We start from the raw sequence: 19,085 nt of genomic DNA, 5'->3' as shown, positions 1-19,085 counted from the left end.
GAGTCCTTTTAATCTTATTTCTATTTCTTTTTCCATTGTAACAAATATATTTCACAACCAATCATCTCCCCCCCCCCCCACCACCCACCGCTGCAATTTTTATTTTTAAATTTTCAGGGTAGAGATTAATAAAAATTATTGTTGTAAATAATTATAGAGCGGCGCCAAATCCATGAAAGGCACAGGCGGTGAATGCAGCGATTTTAATTTTGTTTTTTTGGGGGGGAATTAATTGAATTGTATTTATGGCCCTGTCGCTGATCAGTGAAGCTAATCGCGTAAAATAAACGGCGCAGTTTGACAAATTTTGGAGTAATTGTTTTTTTCCTTCTAAATATAAAACTTTGCTCTAAAACACTGGTCTTACCAGACAGCAGGATTGTGGCACTGGTCACGATTACGAGGAGTTTGTGAAATTGCATCTTTCGATCCTTTTGGGGGGAAATAAAAAGCTGAAGAGTAAAATGTTTTTTTAAACGACTGTAATAATCTTCAACTGAGTTCAAGGAAGGCGATTGAAATTTGACTAAAAAGAGACTGACTCGATTTTTCCAGCGGGTTGAGGCGGCCCTGCCCTCAGATACAGAAACAGGAAAGAGGTGGTTTCAGTGACTCTCGGCTCTGCATCAGGTGTCATGATGTCGCTCGCAACTGCTGTCTGCCTCAGTCACCGATTCACTCTCCCCACGGAGGCAAAGCTCTTATTAATCTCCAGGAGCCGCCTTTAATTCACAACAATCTTAATATAAAATATTGACGCTCGACCACTCTGCGGACACTCCTGCCCGAGATGGACGGTCACTTGGGGCTGTGGCCACCGGTGGAATTCCAACAGGAATCCGGGAGAAAGTTTTGGGGAGAAAACTCCTCCTTGGATATTCCGTCTCTTCAAAGAATGTTTGTGCCTTTTTAACATTTTTATTCCTTGTGAATAGTTGGCCATTGTGCACACACCATAAATATCACCATAAACACCACTCGGCAACCCAGCGGTCACAGCAGCCCCTGTGCGCACCCTGCTGGCCAAGCCTGGCCCTGCAGTGTCCAGGCAGCAGCATGGGGACACGCCCCAGGGCGAGCCATTAGCAAGAGGGTTCGAGTACAGGAACAAGGATGTCTTGCTACAGTTGTACAGGGCCTTGGTGAGACCGCACCTTGAGTATTGTGTGCAGTTTTGGTCGCCTTACCTGAGGAAGGATGTTCTTGCCATGGAAGGAGTGCAGCGAAGATTCACTAGGCTGATACCTGGGATGGCAGGAATGACGTATGAGGAGAGATTGTGTCGATTGGGCTTATACTCACTGGAGTTTAGAAGATTGAGAGGGGATCTCATCAAAACCTATAAAATTCTGTCAGGCCTAGACAGACTAGATGCTGGAAGGATGTTCCCGACGGTCGGGGAGTCCAGAACCAGGGGTCATAGTCTAAGGATAAGGGGTAGGACATTTAGGACTGAAATTAGGAGGAATTTCTTCACCCAGAGAGTGGTGAACTTGTGGAATTCTCTGCCACAGAGGGCGGTGGAGGCCAGTTCATTAAATATATTCAAGAAGGAGTTGGATATATTTCTTAAGGCTAAAGGGATCAAGGGATATGGGGAGAAAGCAGAGACAGGGGACTGAATTTGGATGATCAGCCATGATCTCATTGAATGGTGGAGCAGGCTCGAAGGGCCGAATGGCCTACTCCTGCTCCTATCTTCTATGTTTCTATGTTTCTATTGCCTCTTTAATTGAGCTTTAACACAGATTAACGCAGCGGGTTACATGTGCTCACATGGCACTTCATACGTTGGGGTCACACACGTGCTGTAAGTCAGACAGCACTCTACAGTTCTGGTTGCAAAGTATTTACAGCACAGAAACAGGCCATTCGGCCCAACTGGTCCCTGCTGGTGTTTCTGCTCCACACGAGTCTCCCCCCGCCCCTCTCCACCTCACCTTATCAGCATCTCCCTCTACTCTTTTCTCCCTTATGTGTTTATCTAGCTTACCCTTACATGTTATTCGCCTCAACTACTCCCTGTGGTAGCGGGTTCCACATTACATACATACCAATTAGGAGCAGGAGTCGGCCATTTGGCCCCTCGAGCCCGCTCCGCCTTTCAACAAGACCATGGCTGATCCAATTACTCCACATTCCCGCCTACCCCCGATAACCTTTCACCCCCTTGCTTATCAAGAATCGATCTACCTCTGCCTTAAAAATATTCAAAGACTCTGCTTCCACCGCCCTCTGAGGAAGAGAGTTCCAAAGACTCGCGACCCTCTGTGAGAGTTTTTTCTCCGCATCTCTGTCTTAAATGGGCGACCCCTTATTTTTAAACAGTGACCCCTAGTTCTAGATTCTCCCACAAGAGGAAACATCCTCTCCACACCCACCCTGTCCAGACCCCTCGGGATCTTATATGTTTCAATCAAGTCACCTCTTACTCTTCTAAACTCCAGCGGATACAAGCCTAGCCTGTCCAACCTTTCCTCATAAGACAACCCGCCCATTCCAGGTATTAGTCTAGTAAACCTTCTCTGAACTGCTTCCAACGTATTTACATCCTTCCTTAAATAAGGAGACCAATATTGTACACAGTACTCCAGATGTGGTCTCACCAATGCCCTGTATAACTGAAGCATAACCTCCCTACTTTTGTATTCAATTCCCCTCGCAATAAACAATAACATTCTATTAGCTTTCCTAATTACTTGCTGTACCTGCATACTAACCTTTTGCGATTCATGCACTAGGACACCCAAATCCCTCTGCATCTCAGAGCTCTGCAATCTCTCACCATTTAGATAATATGCTTCTTTTTTAACTGGGGAGAGACTGGGGAGAGAGAGAGAGTGAGACTGGGGGGAGAGAGAGAGACTGTGGAGAAAGAGAGAGACTTGGGGGAAAGACTAGGGAGAGAGAGAGACTAGGGAGAGAGAAATTGGAGAGAGAGAGAGAGTCTGGGGAGAGGGAGCGTGAGACTGGAATAAATAGAGACGGGGAGAGAGAGAGAGAGAGACTGGGGAGAAAGAGAGAGAGAAACTGGAGAGAGAGACTGGGGAGGGAGAGAGGGAAACTGGGGAGGGAGAGAGGGAGACTGGAGAGAGAGAGAGACCAGGGAGAGGGAGAGTGAGACTGGGAGAAAGAGAGAGACTGGGGGTGGGATGCGGGGAGAGAAAGACTGTGGAGAAAGAGAGAGACTGGGGAGAGAGAGACAGGGAGAGAGAGAGATGGAGAGAGAGACTGGGGAGAAAGAGAGAGGGAGACGGGGGAGAGAGAGACTGGGGAGAAAGAGAGAGAGATACTGGGGGGAGAGAGAGAGAGACTGAGGAGGGAGAGAGAGAGACTGAGGAGGGAGAGAGAGTCTGGGGCGAGAGAGAGACTAGGGAGAGAGACTAGGGAGAGAGACTGGGAGAATGAGAGAGACTGGGGAGAGAGACTGGGGAGAGAGAGAGACTGGGGAGAGAGAGAGAGACTGGGGAGAGAGAGAGAGACTGGGGGAGAGAGAGAGAGACTGGGGGAGAGAGAGAGAGAGAGAGTCTGGGGAGAGAGAGACTGGGGAGAGAGAGACTGGGGAGAGAGAGAGACTGGGAGAGAGAGAGAGAGAGACTGGGCGGAGAGAGGGACGGGGCGGTGAGAGAGGGACTGGGGAGAGAGAGAGAGGGGGAGAGAGCGAGAGAGACGGGGCAGAGAGAGAGAGACGGGGTGGAGAGAGAGAGAGACGGGTCGGAGAGAGAGAGACTGGGGAGAGAGAGAGAGACTGGGGAGAGAGAGGGGGAGAGAGCGAGAGAGACGGGGCAGAGAGAGAGACATTCTCACCACTCTCTGGGTGAAGAAGTTTCTCCTGAATTCCCTATTGGATTTATTAGTGACAGTCTTATATTGATGGCCTCTGGTTCTGGTCTCACCCGCAAGTGGAAACATCTTCTCTACCTCTACACTATCAAACCATTTCATTGTCTTAAAGACCTCCATCAGGTCACCCCTCATTCTTGCCTTTTCTAGAGAAAAGAGCCTGTTCAATCTTTCCTGATAGGTCAATTCTGGTATAATTCTAGTAAAAATTTTTTGCACCTTCTCTATGTCCTTTTTATAGTATGGAGACCAGAACTGTACCCAGTACTCCAAGTGTGGTCCAGGTGTGTTGCCATGACACTGCCATCCAGGCTATCTTTATGCCTCCCAGAGCTCCAAGGTACACAACCCACAAACACCAAATTCTCCGACACCCCTGATAACAAGTTCCCTCGACACAAGCTGTCCCCTCACCATGCCTCACCCGAGTCCTCACTCCTGATCTTTACCCAAGGTTCCCTACTGGAAAAGCCCTCTATGCGTTGAGGTCAGGAATCAGACTTGCCCGCGAAGCCCTTCACAGCCGAATATTCTGCCATTGTTCGCTGGCTAAGCTCACACAAGGAGAGTGGCCATTTGAGCGAGAAACCGGAGGACACTGAACATGAGACTCTACCTCTTAGGACCATTCACCTGTCAGGAGAGCAGGGGCATAAACAACGAAAAGGACTTGCATTTCTACAGCGCCTGTCACCAACTCAGGATGTTGCAAAGTGCTTTACAGACAATGAAGTACTTCTGAAGTGTAGGAAACATGGCAGACATTTTATGCACAGCAAGATCCCACAAATGTGATAATGACCAGATAATCTGTTTTAGTGATGCTGATTGGGGAATAAATATTGGCCCCAGGACACCGGGGAGAACTCCCAAACTCCCCTGCTCTTCTTTGAAATATTGCCAAGGGATCTTTTACGTCCACCTGAGATGGCAGACGGAACCTCGGTTTAACGTCTCCCTCAGTACTGACCCTCCGACAGTGCGGCGCTCCCTCAGTACCGCCCCTCTGACAGTGCAGCGCTCCCTCAGTACTGCCCCTCCAATAGTGCAGCGCTCCCTCAGTACTGCCCCTCTGACAGTGCGGCGCTCCCTCAGTACTGACCCTCCGACAGTGCGGCGCTCCCTCAGTACTGACCCTCCGACAGTGCAGCACTCCCTCAGCACTGCCCCTCCGACAGTGCAGCGCTCCCTTAGTACTGCCCCTCCGACAGTGCAGCGCTCCCTCAGTACTGTCCCTCCGACAGTGCAGCACTCCCTCAGTACCGCCCCTCCGACAGTGCAGCTCTCCCTCAGTACTGCCCCTCCGACAGTGCAGCGCTCTCTCAGTACTGACCCTCCGACAGTGCGGCGCTCCCTCAGTACTGCCCCTCCGACAGTGCAGCGCTCTCTCAGTACTGACCCTCCGACAGTGCGGCGCTCCCTCAGTGCTGCCCCTCCGACAGTGCAGCGCTCCCTCAGTACTGCCCCCCTCCCCCCCACAGTGCAGTGCTCCCTCAGTACTGCCCCTCCGACAGTGCAGCTCTCCCTCAGTACTGCCCCTCCGACAGTGCAGCGCTCTCTCAGTACTGACCCTCCGACAGTGCAGTGCTCCCTCAGTATTGACCCTCCGACGGTGCGGCGCTCCCTCAGTACTGCCCCTCCGACAGTGCAGCGCTCTCTCAGTACTGACCCTCCGACAGTGCGGCGCTCCCTCAGTACTGACCCTCCGACAGTGCAGCGCTCCCTCAGCACTGCCCCTCCGACAGTGCAGCGCTCTCTCAGTACTGACCCTCCGACAGTGCAGCGCTCCCTCAGCACTGCCCCTCCGACAGTGCAGCGCTCTCTCAGTACTGACCCTCCGACAGTGCAGCGCTCTCTCAGTACTGACCCTCCGACGGTGCGGCGCTCCCTCAGTACTGCCCCTCCGACAGTGCAGCGCTCTCTCAGTACTGACCCTCCGACAGTGCAGCGCTCCCTCAGTACTGCCCCTCCGACAGTGCAGCGCTCTCTCAGTACTGACCCTCCGACAGTGCAGCGCTCCCTCAGTACTGCCCCTCCGACAGTGCAGCGCTCCCTCAGTACTGCCCCCCTCCCCCCCACAGTGCAGTGCTCCCTCAGTACTGCCCCTCCGACAATGCAGCGCTCCCTCAGTACTGCACCTCCGACAGTGCAGCACTCCCTCAGCACTGCCCCCCCCCCGACAGTGCAGCGCTCCCTCAGTACTGCACTGGAGAGTCAGCCTGGATTTTGTGCTCAAGTCTCTGGAATGGAACTTCAACCCACAACCTTCTGACTCAGAGGCGAGGGTGCCCCCTGTTGTATCCGTGTGTTAATGGAGACACGGAATGCAGGAGTTGGTTTAACAGGTGTTTACTGAACAAAGTCTGGAGGTGAATTAAAAGATACAAGACACTATACAGGCTTATATAGCCCGAGTGGCCACTACCGGCATTACAGTACACAGGGGCTCTTAAAGGCACATACACCACACCACCCACTAAAAGGAACTGCAGTGCCCAGGCCTGCGATTTAAAGGCTTTGGGTTGGGTAAACGCGGATTCGCTGCGTGGTTGTGTTTTAATGTGTAACAGAGGAGCAGTATATCTGTCACCTGGCAGGTGAGCCTGTGGTTAGCTCCACCTGCCCACTCCCTCAGCCACAATGAGAGCCAGCCTCAGATCTCATTATGGCTTTCACATTTAAATGATCTCCCATCGAGTGGCGAAAGTACGGCTTGTGAGGAAGTGCCATGACAACAGGCGTACACTAAAGGGATCCGAGTATTGCCTGTGAGGAAGGAACGCTGACTGAGCGCAACCAGGAGCTGCTCGCAGTCACGCTGCGGGACCCGGGTTGAAAGGAATTGCCTGGTTTCTGAGTAATTGTCCTGTAGGAACGCTTTTCAAAAAGAAACATTTGTTTAAAATGGCCCTGAGAGATTTGGGAAGACTAGAAGACTTGGAGTTCCCGGAGTTTTCCTGCCTGTGCGAGCTGTGTGACTGCGGGTAAGAGTCTCTCTGATATCGCCATGGTTACACAGCAAGCCGCGTGTTGTAGCGAGGACAGGTTCGCAAGGAGCATTTTTACATTTCGTATTGTATATCCCCCCCTCACCCCCACCCAATACCCCCACCTGTTCTACCCCTCACCCCACCCCATCCACCCCTCACCCCCACCTGTTCTACCCCACCCCATCCACCCCTCACCCCCACCCCATCCACCCCTCACCCCCACCTGTTCTACCCCACCCCCCACCCCATCCCATCCACCCCTCACCCCCACCCCATCCACCTGTTCTACCCCACCCCCACCCCATCCACCCCTCACCCCCACCTGTTCTACCCCACCCCTCACCCCACCCCATCCACCCCTCACCCCCACCCCATCCACCTGTTCTACCCCACCCCCACCCCATCCACCCCTCACCCCCACCTGTTCTACCCCACCCCTCACCCCATCCACCCCTCACCCCCACCCCATCCACCCCCACCTGTTCTACCCCACCCCCCACCCCATCCACCCCTCACCCCATCCACCCCTCACCCCACCTGTTCTACCCCACCCCTCACCCCATCCACCCCTCACCCCACCTGTTCTACCCCACCCCTCACCCCATCCACCCCTCACCCCCACGTTCTACCCCACCCCCCACCCCATCCACCCCTCACCCCCACCTGTTCTACCCCACCCCTCACCCCATCCACCCCCCACCCCATCCACCCCTCACCCCCACCTGTTCTACCCCATCCACCCCTCACCCCCACCTGTTCTACCCCACCCCCACCCCATCCACCCCTCACCCCACCTGTTCTACCCCACCCCCCACCCCATCCACCCCTCACCCCCACCCCATCCACCCCTCACCCACCCCACCCATCCACCCCTCACCCCCACCTGTTCTACCCCACCCCATCCACCCCTCACCCGTTCTACCCCACCCCTCACCCCATCCACCCCTCACCCCACCCACCCCTCACCCCCCACCCCATCCACCCCCACCTGTTCTACCCCACCCCTCACCCCATCCACCCCTCACCCCCACCCCATCCACCCCTCACCCCACCCCCTAACCCCACCCTTCCCCTTCTACCCCACCCCCTAACCCCACCCTTCCCCTTCTCCCCCACCCCACTTACCCACACCCACCGCTCTACCCCACCCCTCACCCCCACCTGTTCTACCCCACCCCATCCATCCCTCACCCCATCCACCCCTCACCCCACCTGTTCTACCCCACCCCCCACCCCTCACCCCATCCACCCCTCACCCCCACCCACCCCTCACCCCACCCACCCCTCACCTGTTCTACCCCACCCCCCACCCCCACCTGTTCTACCCCACCCCCCACCCCATCCACCCCTCACACCCACCCCTCACCCCACCTGTTCTACCCCACCCCCTAACCCCACCATCCCCTTCTACCCCACCCCCTAACCCCACCCTTCCCCTTCTCCCCCACCCCACTTACCCACACCCACCGCTCTACCCCACCCCTCACCCCCACCTGTTCTACCCCACCCCCTAACCCCACCCTACCCCTTCTCCCCCACCCCCAGTGCCTGGGCTCCCACACTCTGAGCACCCTCCCCCCCACCGCCCCGGTTCAACCCCCGTCCTTGCTGAGTTACTGGTCACTGATAACTAGATAACTAACAAATGACATCACAATGACAGTGACATCTCAGAACAATTAGCCTCAGCACCCCGGGTTAGTGTTGGGATTAATTCAGCCAGGGATCCCGCTCCTGATCACTACCCATCAATCACTGTTAGAAAGTGCACAGGGAGTTCAGGCTGGACTGTGATACCCCCATGGTTGAATGTCCTGCAATACTCATTGCCTGGTTTCACAATAGCCCCTTGAGTGAGGGTGTTGGACGGTAACCGAGTCAATCCCTTCAGGAGAAAAGAGAGAGTTCAAAAACTACAAGGTGACGATACTTCAAAAGTACTTCATTGGCTGAGAAGTGCTTTAGGGCGTTCTGTGGAACGTGGCAGGCGCTATTTAAAGGCAGATTCTCTCGAGCGTTGCCTCAGGTTTTGGTAGAGATCCTGAGATAAACACAGTGACAGTGCCCAGACCTCGACCCAACACCTGCTCTACTACCTGCATCGTGAAAGCAGGCCTCCCGCGACTTGTTTGAAGGTGTTGCTGTATAATGTGAGAAGATTGTATGTCAGCAGAGAGTCGACAGTTACGAGCCGTGGTTGTTTGGTGAGACACAGCGTATCCTCTACGGTGCTGGAGATTAAGGTTTGTGGCCTCTGTTCAGGTGCTGCCTGGCTCAGTTAGTGTTCCACCCAGCGAGCTCTCCCTCATTCCCGCCCTGACCCTCCCGCTCTGTGCGTTGGTTATTATAAAGGCGGCTGGCTGGTAAAAAGCCCACCTGGACTTTGCATTCACACCTGGGGAAATAACAGGTGGGGTGAGATGTAATCTAATGATCGGGGAGGGTGGGTCAGATCTCACTGTAAACATCCACAGGGTTTGGTCAAGTTATGTGCACGGTATGAAACCACGAGATGAGATTAGACTCTCGAAGAATTTATTTTGAGCAGCTTTGCAGATGTGATTCTGTTTAATTAGTACCACAGATGTTTCCAGCACAGCAGGCCATTCGACCCATCATGTCTGTGCCAGCTCTTTGCTAGAGCAATCCCAAACTAATCCCCCTGCCCGCTCTCTCCCCATAGCCCTGTAGCAATCCCAAAATAATCTCACTGCCCCGCTCTCTCCCCATAGCCCTGTATCAATCCCAAACTAACCCCCCTGCCCCGCTCTCTCCCCATAGCCCTGTATCAATCCCAAACTAATCCCCCTGCCCTGCTCTCTCCCCATAGCCCTGTATCAATCCCAAACTAATCCCCCTGCCCCGCTCTCTCCTCATAACCCTGTATCAATCCCAAATTAATCCCCCTGCCCGCTCTCTCCCCATAGTCCTGTATCAATCCCCAAACTAATCCCACTGCACCGCTCTCCCCATAGCCCTGTATCAATCCCAAACTAATCTCACTGCCCCGCTCTCTCCCCATAGCCCTGTATCAATCCCAAACTAATCCCACTGCCCCGCTCTCTCCCCATAGCCCTGTATCAATCCCCAAACTAAAATCACTGCCCCGCTCTCCCCATAGCCCTGTATCAATCCCAAACTAATCCCACTGCCCCGCTCTCTCCCCATAGCCCTGTATCAATCCCAAACTAATCCCACTGCCCTGCTCTCTCCCCATAGCCCTGTATCAATCCCCAAACTAATCCCACTGCCCGCTCTCTCCCCATAGCCCTGTATCAATCTCAAAGTAATCTCAGTGCCCCGCTATCTCCCCATAGCCGAGTCAATCCCAAACTAATCCCACTGCCCCGCTCTCTCCCCATAGCCCTGTATCAATCCCAAACTACTCCCCCAGCCCGCTCTCTCCCAATAGCCCTGTATCAATCCCAAAGTAATCTCAGTGCCCCGCTATCTCCCCATAGCCCTGTATCAATCCCAAACTAATCTCACTGCCCCGCTCTCTCCCCATAGCCCTGTATCAATCCCAAACTAATCTCACTGCCCCGCTCTCTCCCCATAGCCCTGTATCAATCCCCAAACTAATCCCACTGCACCGCTCTCCCCATAGCCCTGTATCAATCCCAAACTAATCTCACTGCCCCGCTCTCTCCCCATAGCCCTGTATCAATCCCAAACTAATCCCACTGCCCCGCTCTCTCCCCATAGCCCTGTATCAATCCCAAACTAAATCTACTGCCCCGCTTTGTCCCCATAGCCCTGTATCAATCCCAAACTAATCCCCCTGCCTGCTCTCCCCCATAGCCCTGTATCAATCCCAAACTAACCCCACTGCCCCGCTCTCTCCCCATAGCCCTGTATCAATCTCAAACTATTCTCACTGCCCCGCTGTCTCCCCATAGCCCTGTATCAGTCCCAAACTAATCCCACTGCCCCGCTCTCTCCTCATTGCCCTGTATCAATCCCAAACTAACCCCACTGCCCCGCTCTCTCCCCATAGCCCTGTATCAATCTCAAACTATTCTCACTGCCCCGCTGTCTCCCCATAGCCCTGTATCAATCCCAAACTAATCCCACTGCCCCGCTCTCTCCCCATAGCCCTGTATCAATCCCAAACTAATCCCACTGCCCCGCTCTCTCCCCATAGCCCTGTATCAATCCCAAACTAATCCCACTGCCTCACTCACTCCCTCGGGCAAAGCATGGAGTATCTTCTGTGTAAGTTTTGCCCCATTATCCTGGGCACCACATTAAACAACGGCCCAGAACCCCATTGGTAGCGTTCCGTGGAATGTCCTTTCCAGGAATCTCATTGGCTGCTGGTAAGCATGTCACATATCCGATTGTTCCACGTGACTGACATTGACAGATTCAGTGAGTGGGCAAAACTCTGGCAGATGGAGTTCAATGTGGGGAAGTGAGAGGTCATCCACTGGACCCAAGAAAGAGATCAGAGTATTTTCTAAATGGCGAGAAGCTGGGAACTGTGGAGGAGCTGAGAGAATTAGGGGTCCAAGTAGAGAAATCACTAAAAACTAGTGGACAGGTACAAAAAATAATTAAGAAAAGGCTAATAGAATGTTGGTCTTTATCTCGAGGGTTCTGGAATACAAAGCGGAGGAGGGATGCTCCAGTTGTACTGAGCTCTGGTCAGACCCCCACCTGGAGTCACTGCGTTCAGTTCTGGGCCCCGCCCCTCAGGAAGGATACACTGGCCTCGGAGGGGGAGCAGCGCAGATTCACCAGAAGGATACCCGGGTTAAACGAGTTAAGCTATGAGGCCCAGTTGCATAGGTTGGGCTTTTATTCCTGTGAATATAGAAGATTAAGGGGTTGATCTAATTGAAGTGTTTAAGCTGATTAAATGTATTGATCGGGTAGATAGAGAGAAACGATTTCCTCTGGTGGGGGAGTCCAGAACAAGGGGCAAGGGGGCATAACCTTAAAATCAGAGCCGGGCCGTTCAGGGGTGATGTCAGGAAGCACTTCTTCCCACAAAGGGGAGTGGAAATCTGGAACTCTCTCCCCCAAAAAGCTGTTGAGGCTGGGGCTCAATTGAAAATTTCAAATCTAAGATTGATAGAGTTTTGTTAGGCAAGGGTTAGGGTTATGGAACCAAGGCGGGTAAATGGAGTTAATATACAGATCAGCCATGATCTAATTGAATGGCAGACAGGCTCAAGGGGCTGAATGGCCTCCTCCTGTTCCTATGCTCTGGACCAATGCCTGTGAAGGAAAGTCAGGCCAGGCGAGCATCAGTTTGCACAGTGATGCCTCATTGGTCCCTGGTAACCATGCAAGCATTGGCTCTTTGGCATTGAGCTCTGTGATTGGTCTATAGCAACAACCCAACTGAAAAAATCTCTTCTGTTATTGGCTGATGTTAGCGGTTCCCCATTGGTCACTGATAACCATGTGAAGCAGTGAAATCACAGAACAGTTTGAACTTCTTTTTCTTGCTTGTACAAGCCAATTATAGTAAAATTAATAAAGGTTAAACTGTACTGGGTGAGCAATATAATTACACAATAGACAGGATATATACCTGGAGGTTTCATCACACGAGCTCTCATCTCCCACCGCCCCACCTGGTCAAACAGCCTTTCCCCACCCCCCTGCCCCACCTGGTCAAACAGCCTTTCCCCACCCCCCTGCCCCACCTGGTCAAACAGCCTTTCCCCACCCCCCGCCCCACCTGGTCAAACAGCCTTTCCCCATCTCCCACCTGGTCAAACAGCCTTTCCTCACCTCCCACCGCCCCACCTGGGCAAACAGCCTTTCCCCATCTCCCCTCCGCCCCGCCCCCACCTGGGCAAACAGCCTTTCCCCATCTCCCCCCACCCCGCCTGGTCAAACAGCCTTTCCCCATCTCCCCCCGCCCCACCTGGTCAAACAGCCTTTCCCCATCTCCCCCTGCCCCACCTGGTCAAACAGCCTTTCCCCATCTCTCCCTGCCCCACCTGGTCAAACAGCCTTTCCCCATCTCCCCCCGCCCCACCTGGTCAAACAGCCTTTCCCCATCTCCCCCCGCCCCACCCGGTCAAACAGCCTTTCCCCATCTCCCCCCTGCCCCGCCTGGTCAAACAGCCTTTCCTCATCTCCCCGCCCCACCTGGTCAAACAGCCTTTCCTCATCTCCCCGCCCCACCTGGTCAAACAGCTTTTCCTCATCTCCCCGCCCCACCTGGTCAAACAGCCTTTCCCCATCTCCCCCCGCCCCACCTGGTCAAACAGCCTTTCCTCATCTCCCCCCCGCCCCACCTGGTCAAACAGCCTTTCCCCATCTTGGCAGGGGGATGGGATACAGAGGGGAGCTGAAATAGGGGGTGATGTGCTGCCAATTATAGAGAAAAAAACAAGTCAGCTTGGTAGACAGGGCAAATATATAAGGGCAAGGCTGGATGGCATCTATTTTAATGCAAGGAGTCTTGCAAATAAGGTGGATGAACTGAAGGTGTTGATAAACACATGGGAGTATGATATTGTTGCTATCATGGAGACATGGTTGAGGGAGGGGCAAGACTGGCAGCTCAATATTCCGGGGTACAGAATCTTCAGGCGAGACAGAGGGGGAGGTATAAGAGGAGGGGGTGTCGCAATATTAATTAAGGAGTCAATTACTGCAGTAAGGGGGGATGATATATTAGCAGGTTCCTCTAATGAGGCCATATGGGTGGAGCTTAAAAACAAAAAGGGGGCAAGCACTTTGCTGGGAGTGTACTATAGGCCTCCAAACAGTCAGGGGGAGATAGAGGAACAGATATGTAGGCAAATCTCAGAGAAATGTGCAAATAATAGGGTAATAATAATGGGGGATTTCAACTTCCCCAATATTAACTGGGATAGTCAGAGTGTGAAAGGCTCAGAGGGTGTAGAATTCTTAAAGTGCATCCAGGAGAGCTTTTTGAGCCAGCATGTAGAAAGTCCTACAAGAGAGGGGGCGGTACTGGACCTAATTCTAGGAAATGTGGCCGGCCAAGTGGAAAAAGTGCTAGTAGGTGAGCACTTTGGTGACAGTGACCATAATATGGTAAGATTTAAGGTGGTCATGGAAAAGGACAGGGATGGGCTGGAAATAAAGGTTCTAAATTGGGGGGAAGGCCGATTTTAATAGGATAAGGCAGGATCTGGCCAAAATGGACTGGGATCAGCTACTTGTAGGAAAATCCGCATCGGAGCAATGGGAGGCTTTCAGAAGGGAGATTGAGATCATACAATGGCAACATGTTCCCGTAAAGGTCAATGGTGGTTCCAAAAACCACAGGGAACCTTGGATGTCAGGGGATATACGAGAATGGATTAGGAAAAAAAGGAGGGCTTTTGGTAGATACAAAAGGCTAAAGACGGAGGAAGCCCTAGAGGAGTACAAAAAGTGCAGGGGGATACTTAAAAAAGAAATTAGGAGATCAAGGAGGGGCCATGAAATAACACTGGCGAGCAAAATAAAGGAAAATCCTAAGATGTTTTATAAGTATATTAAGGGTAAGAGGATAACCAGGGAAAAAATAGGGCCCATTAGGGACAAAAGTGGCAATCTGTGTGGAGCCGGAAGATGTAGGAGGGGTTCTAAATGAATTTTTTGCATCTGTCTTCACTATGGAGAAGGACGATGTAGACATAGAAATAGGGCGGGGGGACTGCGATATGCTCGAACATATTAACATCGAGAGGGAGGAGGTATTGGCGGTTTTAGCTGGCCAAAAAATGGATAAATCCCCAGGCCCGGATGAAATGTATCCCAGGCTGCTGTGTGAGGCAAAGGAAGAGATTGCGGGGGCTCTAACACATATATTCAGGACCTCTCTGGCCACAGGGGATGTGCCAGAGGACTGGAGAACCGCTAATGTAGTACCATTATTCAAGAAGGGTAGTAGGGAAAAACCGGGGAACTACAGGCCAGTGAGCCTAACATCAGTGGTAGGAAAATTATTGGAAAAAATTCTGAGGGACAAAATTTGTCTCCACTTGGAGAGGCAAGGATTAATCAGGGATAGTCAACATGGCTTTGTCAAGGGAAGATCATGTCTGACTAATTTGATTGAATTTTTTGAGGGGGTGACTAGGTGTGTGGATGAGGGTAACGCAGTGGATGTGGTATACATAGATTTCAGTAAGGCCTTCGATAAAGTCCCGCACAGGAGACTGGTCAAGAAGGTAAGAGCCCATGGAATCCAGGGTGCCTTGGCACATTGGATACAAAACTGGCTTAGTGGCAGAAGGCAGAGGGTGATGGTCGAAGGTTGTTTTTGTGACTGGAAGCCTGTGGCCAGTGGGGTACCACAGGGATCGGTGCTGGGTCCCTTGCTGTTTGTGGTCTACATTAATGACTTGGATATGAATGTAAAAGGTATGATCAGTAAGTTCGCGGATGATACAAAAATTGGTAGGGTGGTGAATAGCGAGGAGGGTAGCCTCAGTCTGCAGGATGATATAGATGGGTTGGTCAGATGGGCGGAACAGTGGCAAATGGAATTTAACCCGGAAAAGTGCGAGGTGATGCACTTTGGGGGGACTAACAAGGCAAGGGAATACACAATGAATGGAAAGACCCTAGGCAAGACGGAGGGTCAGAGGGATCTGGGTGTGCAAGTACACAGATCCCTGAAGGCGGCGGAACAGGTGGATAAGGTGGTAAAAAAGGCATATGGGATACTTGCCTTCATTAGCCGAGGCATTGAATATAAGAGCAAGGAGGTTATGATGGAGCTGTATAAAACACTGGTTAGGCCACAGCTGGAATACTGTGTGCAGTTCTGGTCGCCACACTACAGGAAGGATGTGATCGCGTTAGAGAGGGTGCAGAGGAGGTTCACCAGGATGTTACCAGGGCTGGAGCGCTTCAGCTATGAAGAGAGACTGGGCAGATTGGGTTTGTTTTCCTTGGAGCAGAGGAGGCTGAGGGGGGACATGATTGAGGTGTACAAAATTATGAGGGGCATAGATAGGATGGATGCTGAGGAGCTTTTTCCCTTAGTAGAGGGGCCAATAACTAGGGGGCATAGATTCAAGGTAAAGGGCGGGAGGTTTAGAGGGGATTTGAGAAAGAACTTTTTCACCCAGAGGGTGGTTGGAGTCTGGAACTCACTGCCTGAAAGGGTTGTGGAGGCAGAAACCCTCACAACATTTAAGAAGCATTTGGATGAGCACTTGAAATGCCATAGCATACAAGGCTACGGACCAAATGCTGGAATATGGGATTAGATTAGACAGGGCTTGATGGCCGGCGCGGACACGATGGGCCTCTATCCGTGCTGTATTACTCTATCTCCAATATTTAATAAACTAAATTATTCAAAGGCAATGGGAAAAAAACCACACAATTTTGTTTTCCCGCTCCTCTGATTTTTCTCCCGAGGTGCAGTATCCAGGAAATTAACCTTCAGTTCCTGGAGTCTCCGGGCCAATCCTGGAGGGTTGGAAACCCGACGTGTAATCTAGGGAAAAAATGAGTAACGTCAGTTAACGGTTGCTCCCGGTCACAGCTCCCTCATCAACTCTTTCTCTTCTCCTGCAGTCGACACAAACACCATCAGAACTGTAAGAAGAACCAATCGATTGAACGACGCTCGATCAATGCAGACTACCTCCTGACCCACTACCAGTCCGCCTTCACACAGCCTCTGAGTAAGAACCCAATGTACTGCAGTAACCCACTGTGTCTGGTCTCGGGACAGTGACCGCTGCCTCCTCTCTTTCCTGTTTAGGTTTGTTGCCGGGTGCTGGTTTCGGGAGGGTTGTTGAACTGACCTGTGTGCCTGGGACCGGGGGGTGGGCGCACTCTGCCTCTGAACAACAGGCATTTTGGTAAACCCAGATGGCCAATGCTCTCGGTGCCCTCCAGGTCCACACATTCAGACTTGGGGTCGAATGGAGGAAGACGTTTCTCCCATCCGCCGTGCCTCATGTCGGGTCCACTGCGGGCATTAGACTGGTTGCTCAGTCAGCGCCGTCCCCTTTACACTGCCGAGCTTCGGGTCACCAATCTCCAGGATTGTCCAAGAGTCTCCATAATTCATGATTAATCTGGACACTGCTGTGAGCAAAACCCGGGAGAGATACGGGCATTACGAAAATTGTGTGTTCTCATTTTCTTTAACCTAAGCAGTGTAGAAAAAATCCCAGCCCTAATTGCAAATTTGATTTCTTTCTAAAGCTCAGCTTCTTTACAACAACTTGTATTTATATAGCGCCTTTAACGTAGTAAAATGTCCCACAGGAGTATTATAAGACAACATGTGACACCGAGCCACAGAAGGAGATATTAGGACAGGTGACCAAAAGCTTGGTCAAAGAGGTAGGTTTTAAAGAGCGTCTTAAAGGAGGAGAGGTTTAGGGAGGGAATTCCAGAGCTTAAGACCAGACAGCTGAAGGCACGGCCACCAATGGTGGGGCGATGGAAATCGGGGACGCTCAAGAGGCCAGAATTGGAGGAGTGCAGAGATCTCGGGCGGGGGGGGCGGTTGTGAGGCTGGAGGAGGTTACAGAGATAAGTTTGAAATTGTTGGTGGTTTTGGGCTGCAATAACTGATGCCCGAATTTCCTCCGATTTATTGTCTCTGCGATGCCGTAACTTTGCTGGAATTGCAACGCATTTATTCCTCAACCAACATCATTAAAACAGATTATCTGCTCATTATTGTATTGCTGTTTGTGGGAGCTTGCTGTGCGCAAATTGGCTGCCGTGTTTCCTACATTACAACAGTGACTGCACTTCAAAGGTACTTCATTGGCTGTGAAGTCCCAAAGTGCAAGTCTTTCCTTTCTAAACCCTGTTTTTGTCCTTTCACTGGAGTGAGGTGAGCAGTGCAGGAGGCTGTTGCATGGATTCACGAGTAACAGATTTGTGCAGAACGAACCCCCTTTCGATCCTGTTTCAGATATCCAGCCCCGCAGCAGCAAGAGGCCATTACGCACTCCGCCGTTCCGCAACCCGCCAGCCATGCAGTGCGAAACCACGCAGCGTGCGGAATTTGGGCAGAGAACCCCGAAGGAACGGGCAAAGGGCAGCATCGGGGTGAGTGGCGCTGGACTGCACCCTGTTGACAATACACTGTGTTTACTGTTCATTACTGGGAAACCCAGGGGAAGGGCCCAGTCCCACAGGGCAGGGCACCAGGGGAAGGGCCCAGTCCCACAGGGCAGGGCACCAGGGGAAGGGCCCAGTCCCACAGGGCAGGGCACCAGGGGAAGGGCCCAGTCCCACAGGGCAGGGCACCAGGGGAAGGGCCCAGTCCCACAGGGCAGGGCACCAGGGGAAGGGCCCAGTCCCACAGGGCAGGGCACCAGGGGAAGGGCCCAGTCCCACAGGGCAGGGCACCAGGGGAAGGGCCCAGTCCCACAGGGCAGGGCACCAGGGGAAGGGCCCAGTCCCACAGGGCAGGGCACCAGGGGAAGGGCCCAGTCCCACAGGGCAGGGCACCAGGGGAAGGGCCCAGTCCCACAGATCAGGACACCAGGGGAAGGGCCCAGTCCCACAGGACAGGGCACCAGGGGAAGGGCCCAGTCCCACAGGGCACCAGGGGAAGGGCCCAGTCCCACAGGGCACCAGGGGAAGGGCCCAGTCCCACAGGGGAAGGGCCCAGTTCCACAGGAGAAGGGCACCAGGGGAAGGGCCCAGTCACATAGGACACCAGGGGAAAGGCCCAGTCCCACAGGGCACCAGGGGAAGGGCCCAGTCCCACAGGGCAGGGCACCAGGGGAAAGGCCCAGTCACATAGGAAACCAGGGGAAGGGCCCAGTCCCACGGGGGAAGGGCCCAGTCCCACGGGGGAAGGGCCCAGTCCCACAAGGCAGGGCGCGGGGGGAAGGGCCCAGTCCCACAAGGCAGGGCGCGGGGGGAAGGGCCCAGTCCCACAGGGCAGGGCGCGGGGGGAAGGGCCCAGTCCCACAGGGCAGGGCGCGGGGGGAAGGGCCCAGTCCCACAGGGCAGGGCGCGGGGGGAAGGGCCCAGTCCCACAGGGCAGGGCGCGGGGGGAAGGGCCCAGTCCCACAGGGCAGGGCGCGGGGGGAAGGGCCCAGTCCCACAGGGCAGGGCGCGGGGGGAAGGGCCCAGTCCCACAGGGCAGGGCGCGGGGGGAAGGGCCCAGTCCCACAGGGCAGGGCGCGGGGGGAAGGGCCCAGTCCCACAGGGCAGGGCGCGGGGGGAAGGGCCCAGTCCCACAGGGCAGGGCGCGGGGGGAAGGGCCCAGTCCCACAGGGCAGGGCGCGGGGGGAAGGGCCCAGTCCCACAGGGCAGGGCGCGGGGGGAAGGGCCCAG

At 53.5% G+C, this 19,085-nt stretch overlaps 2 protein-coding genes across 10 annotated transcripts in view; one reads left to right on the top strand and one right to left on the bottom strand.

Moving 5' to 3' along the window:
• LOC147100192 (T-cell surface glycoprotein CD3 delta chain) overlaps positions 1 to 16,247 on the bottom strand; it is a 60,211-nt gene extending 43,964 nt beyond the window's left edge. Inside the window, exons 1-2 of one of the 6 annotated variants that reach the window (XM_085967624.1) lie at positions 16,207 to 16,247; positions 368 to 431 (exon numbers count right to left, since the gene is read on the bottom strand). In XM_085967624.1, the coding sequence (XP_085823750.1) occupies positions 368 to 422 (55 nt within the window). In that variant the 5' untranslated portion in view covers positions 423 to 431; positions 16,207 to 16,247. The other 5 variants (XM_085967622.1, XM_085967625.1, XM_085967623.1 and 2 more) reach the window with 5 other exon arrangements.
• Positions 6,307 to 19,085, top strand: part of LOC147100191 (uncharacterized) — a 59,064-nt gene continuing 46,285 nt past the window's right edge. Inside the window, exons 1-3 of one of the 4 annotated variants that reach the window (XM_085967619.1) lie at positions 6,307 to 6,827; positions 16,344 to 16,453; positions 17,707 to 17,843. In XM_085967619.1, the coding sequence (XP_085823745.1) occupies positions 6,748 to 6,827; positions 16,344 to 16,453; positions 17,707 to 17,843 (327 nt within the window). In that variant the 5' untranslated portion in view covers positions 6,307 to 6,747. Of the gene's footprint in view, positions 6,828 to 8,533; positions 9,077 to 16,343; positions 16,454 to 17,706; positions 17,844 to 19,085 lie in introns of those variants that run through there. The other 3 variants (XM_085967618.1, XM_085967620.1, XM_085967621.1) reach the window with 3 other exon arrangements.

This window comes from Somniosus microcephalus, chromosome 26, assembly GCF_052327205.1.
Source record: "Somniosus microcephalus isolate GS21.2 chromosome 26, FLI_Smic_1.0, whole genome shotgun sequence".
Taxonomy (NCBI): Eukaryota; Metazoa; Chordata; class Chondrichthyes; order Squaliformes; family Somniosidae; genus Somniosus; species Somniosus microcephalus.
This window is presented reverse-complemented; position numbering and strand designations above follow the sequence as displayed.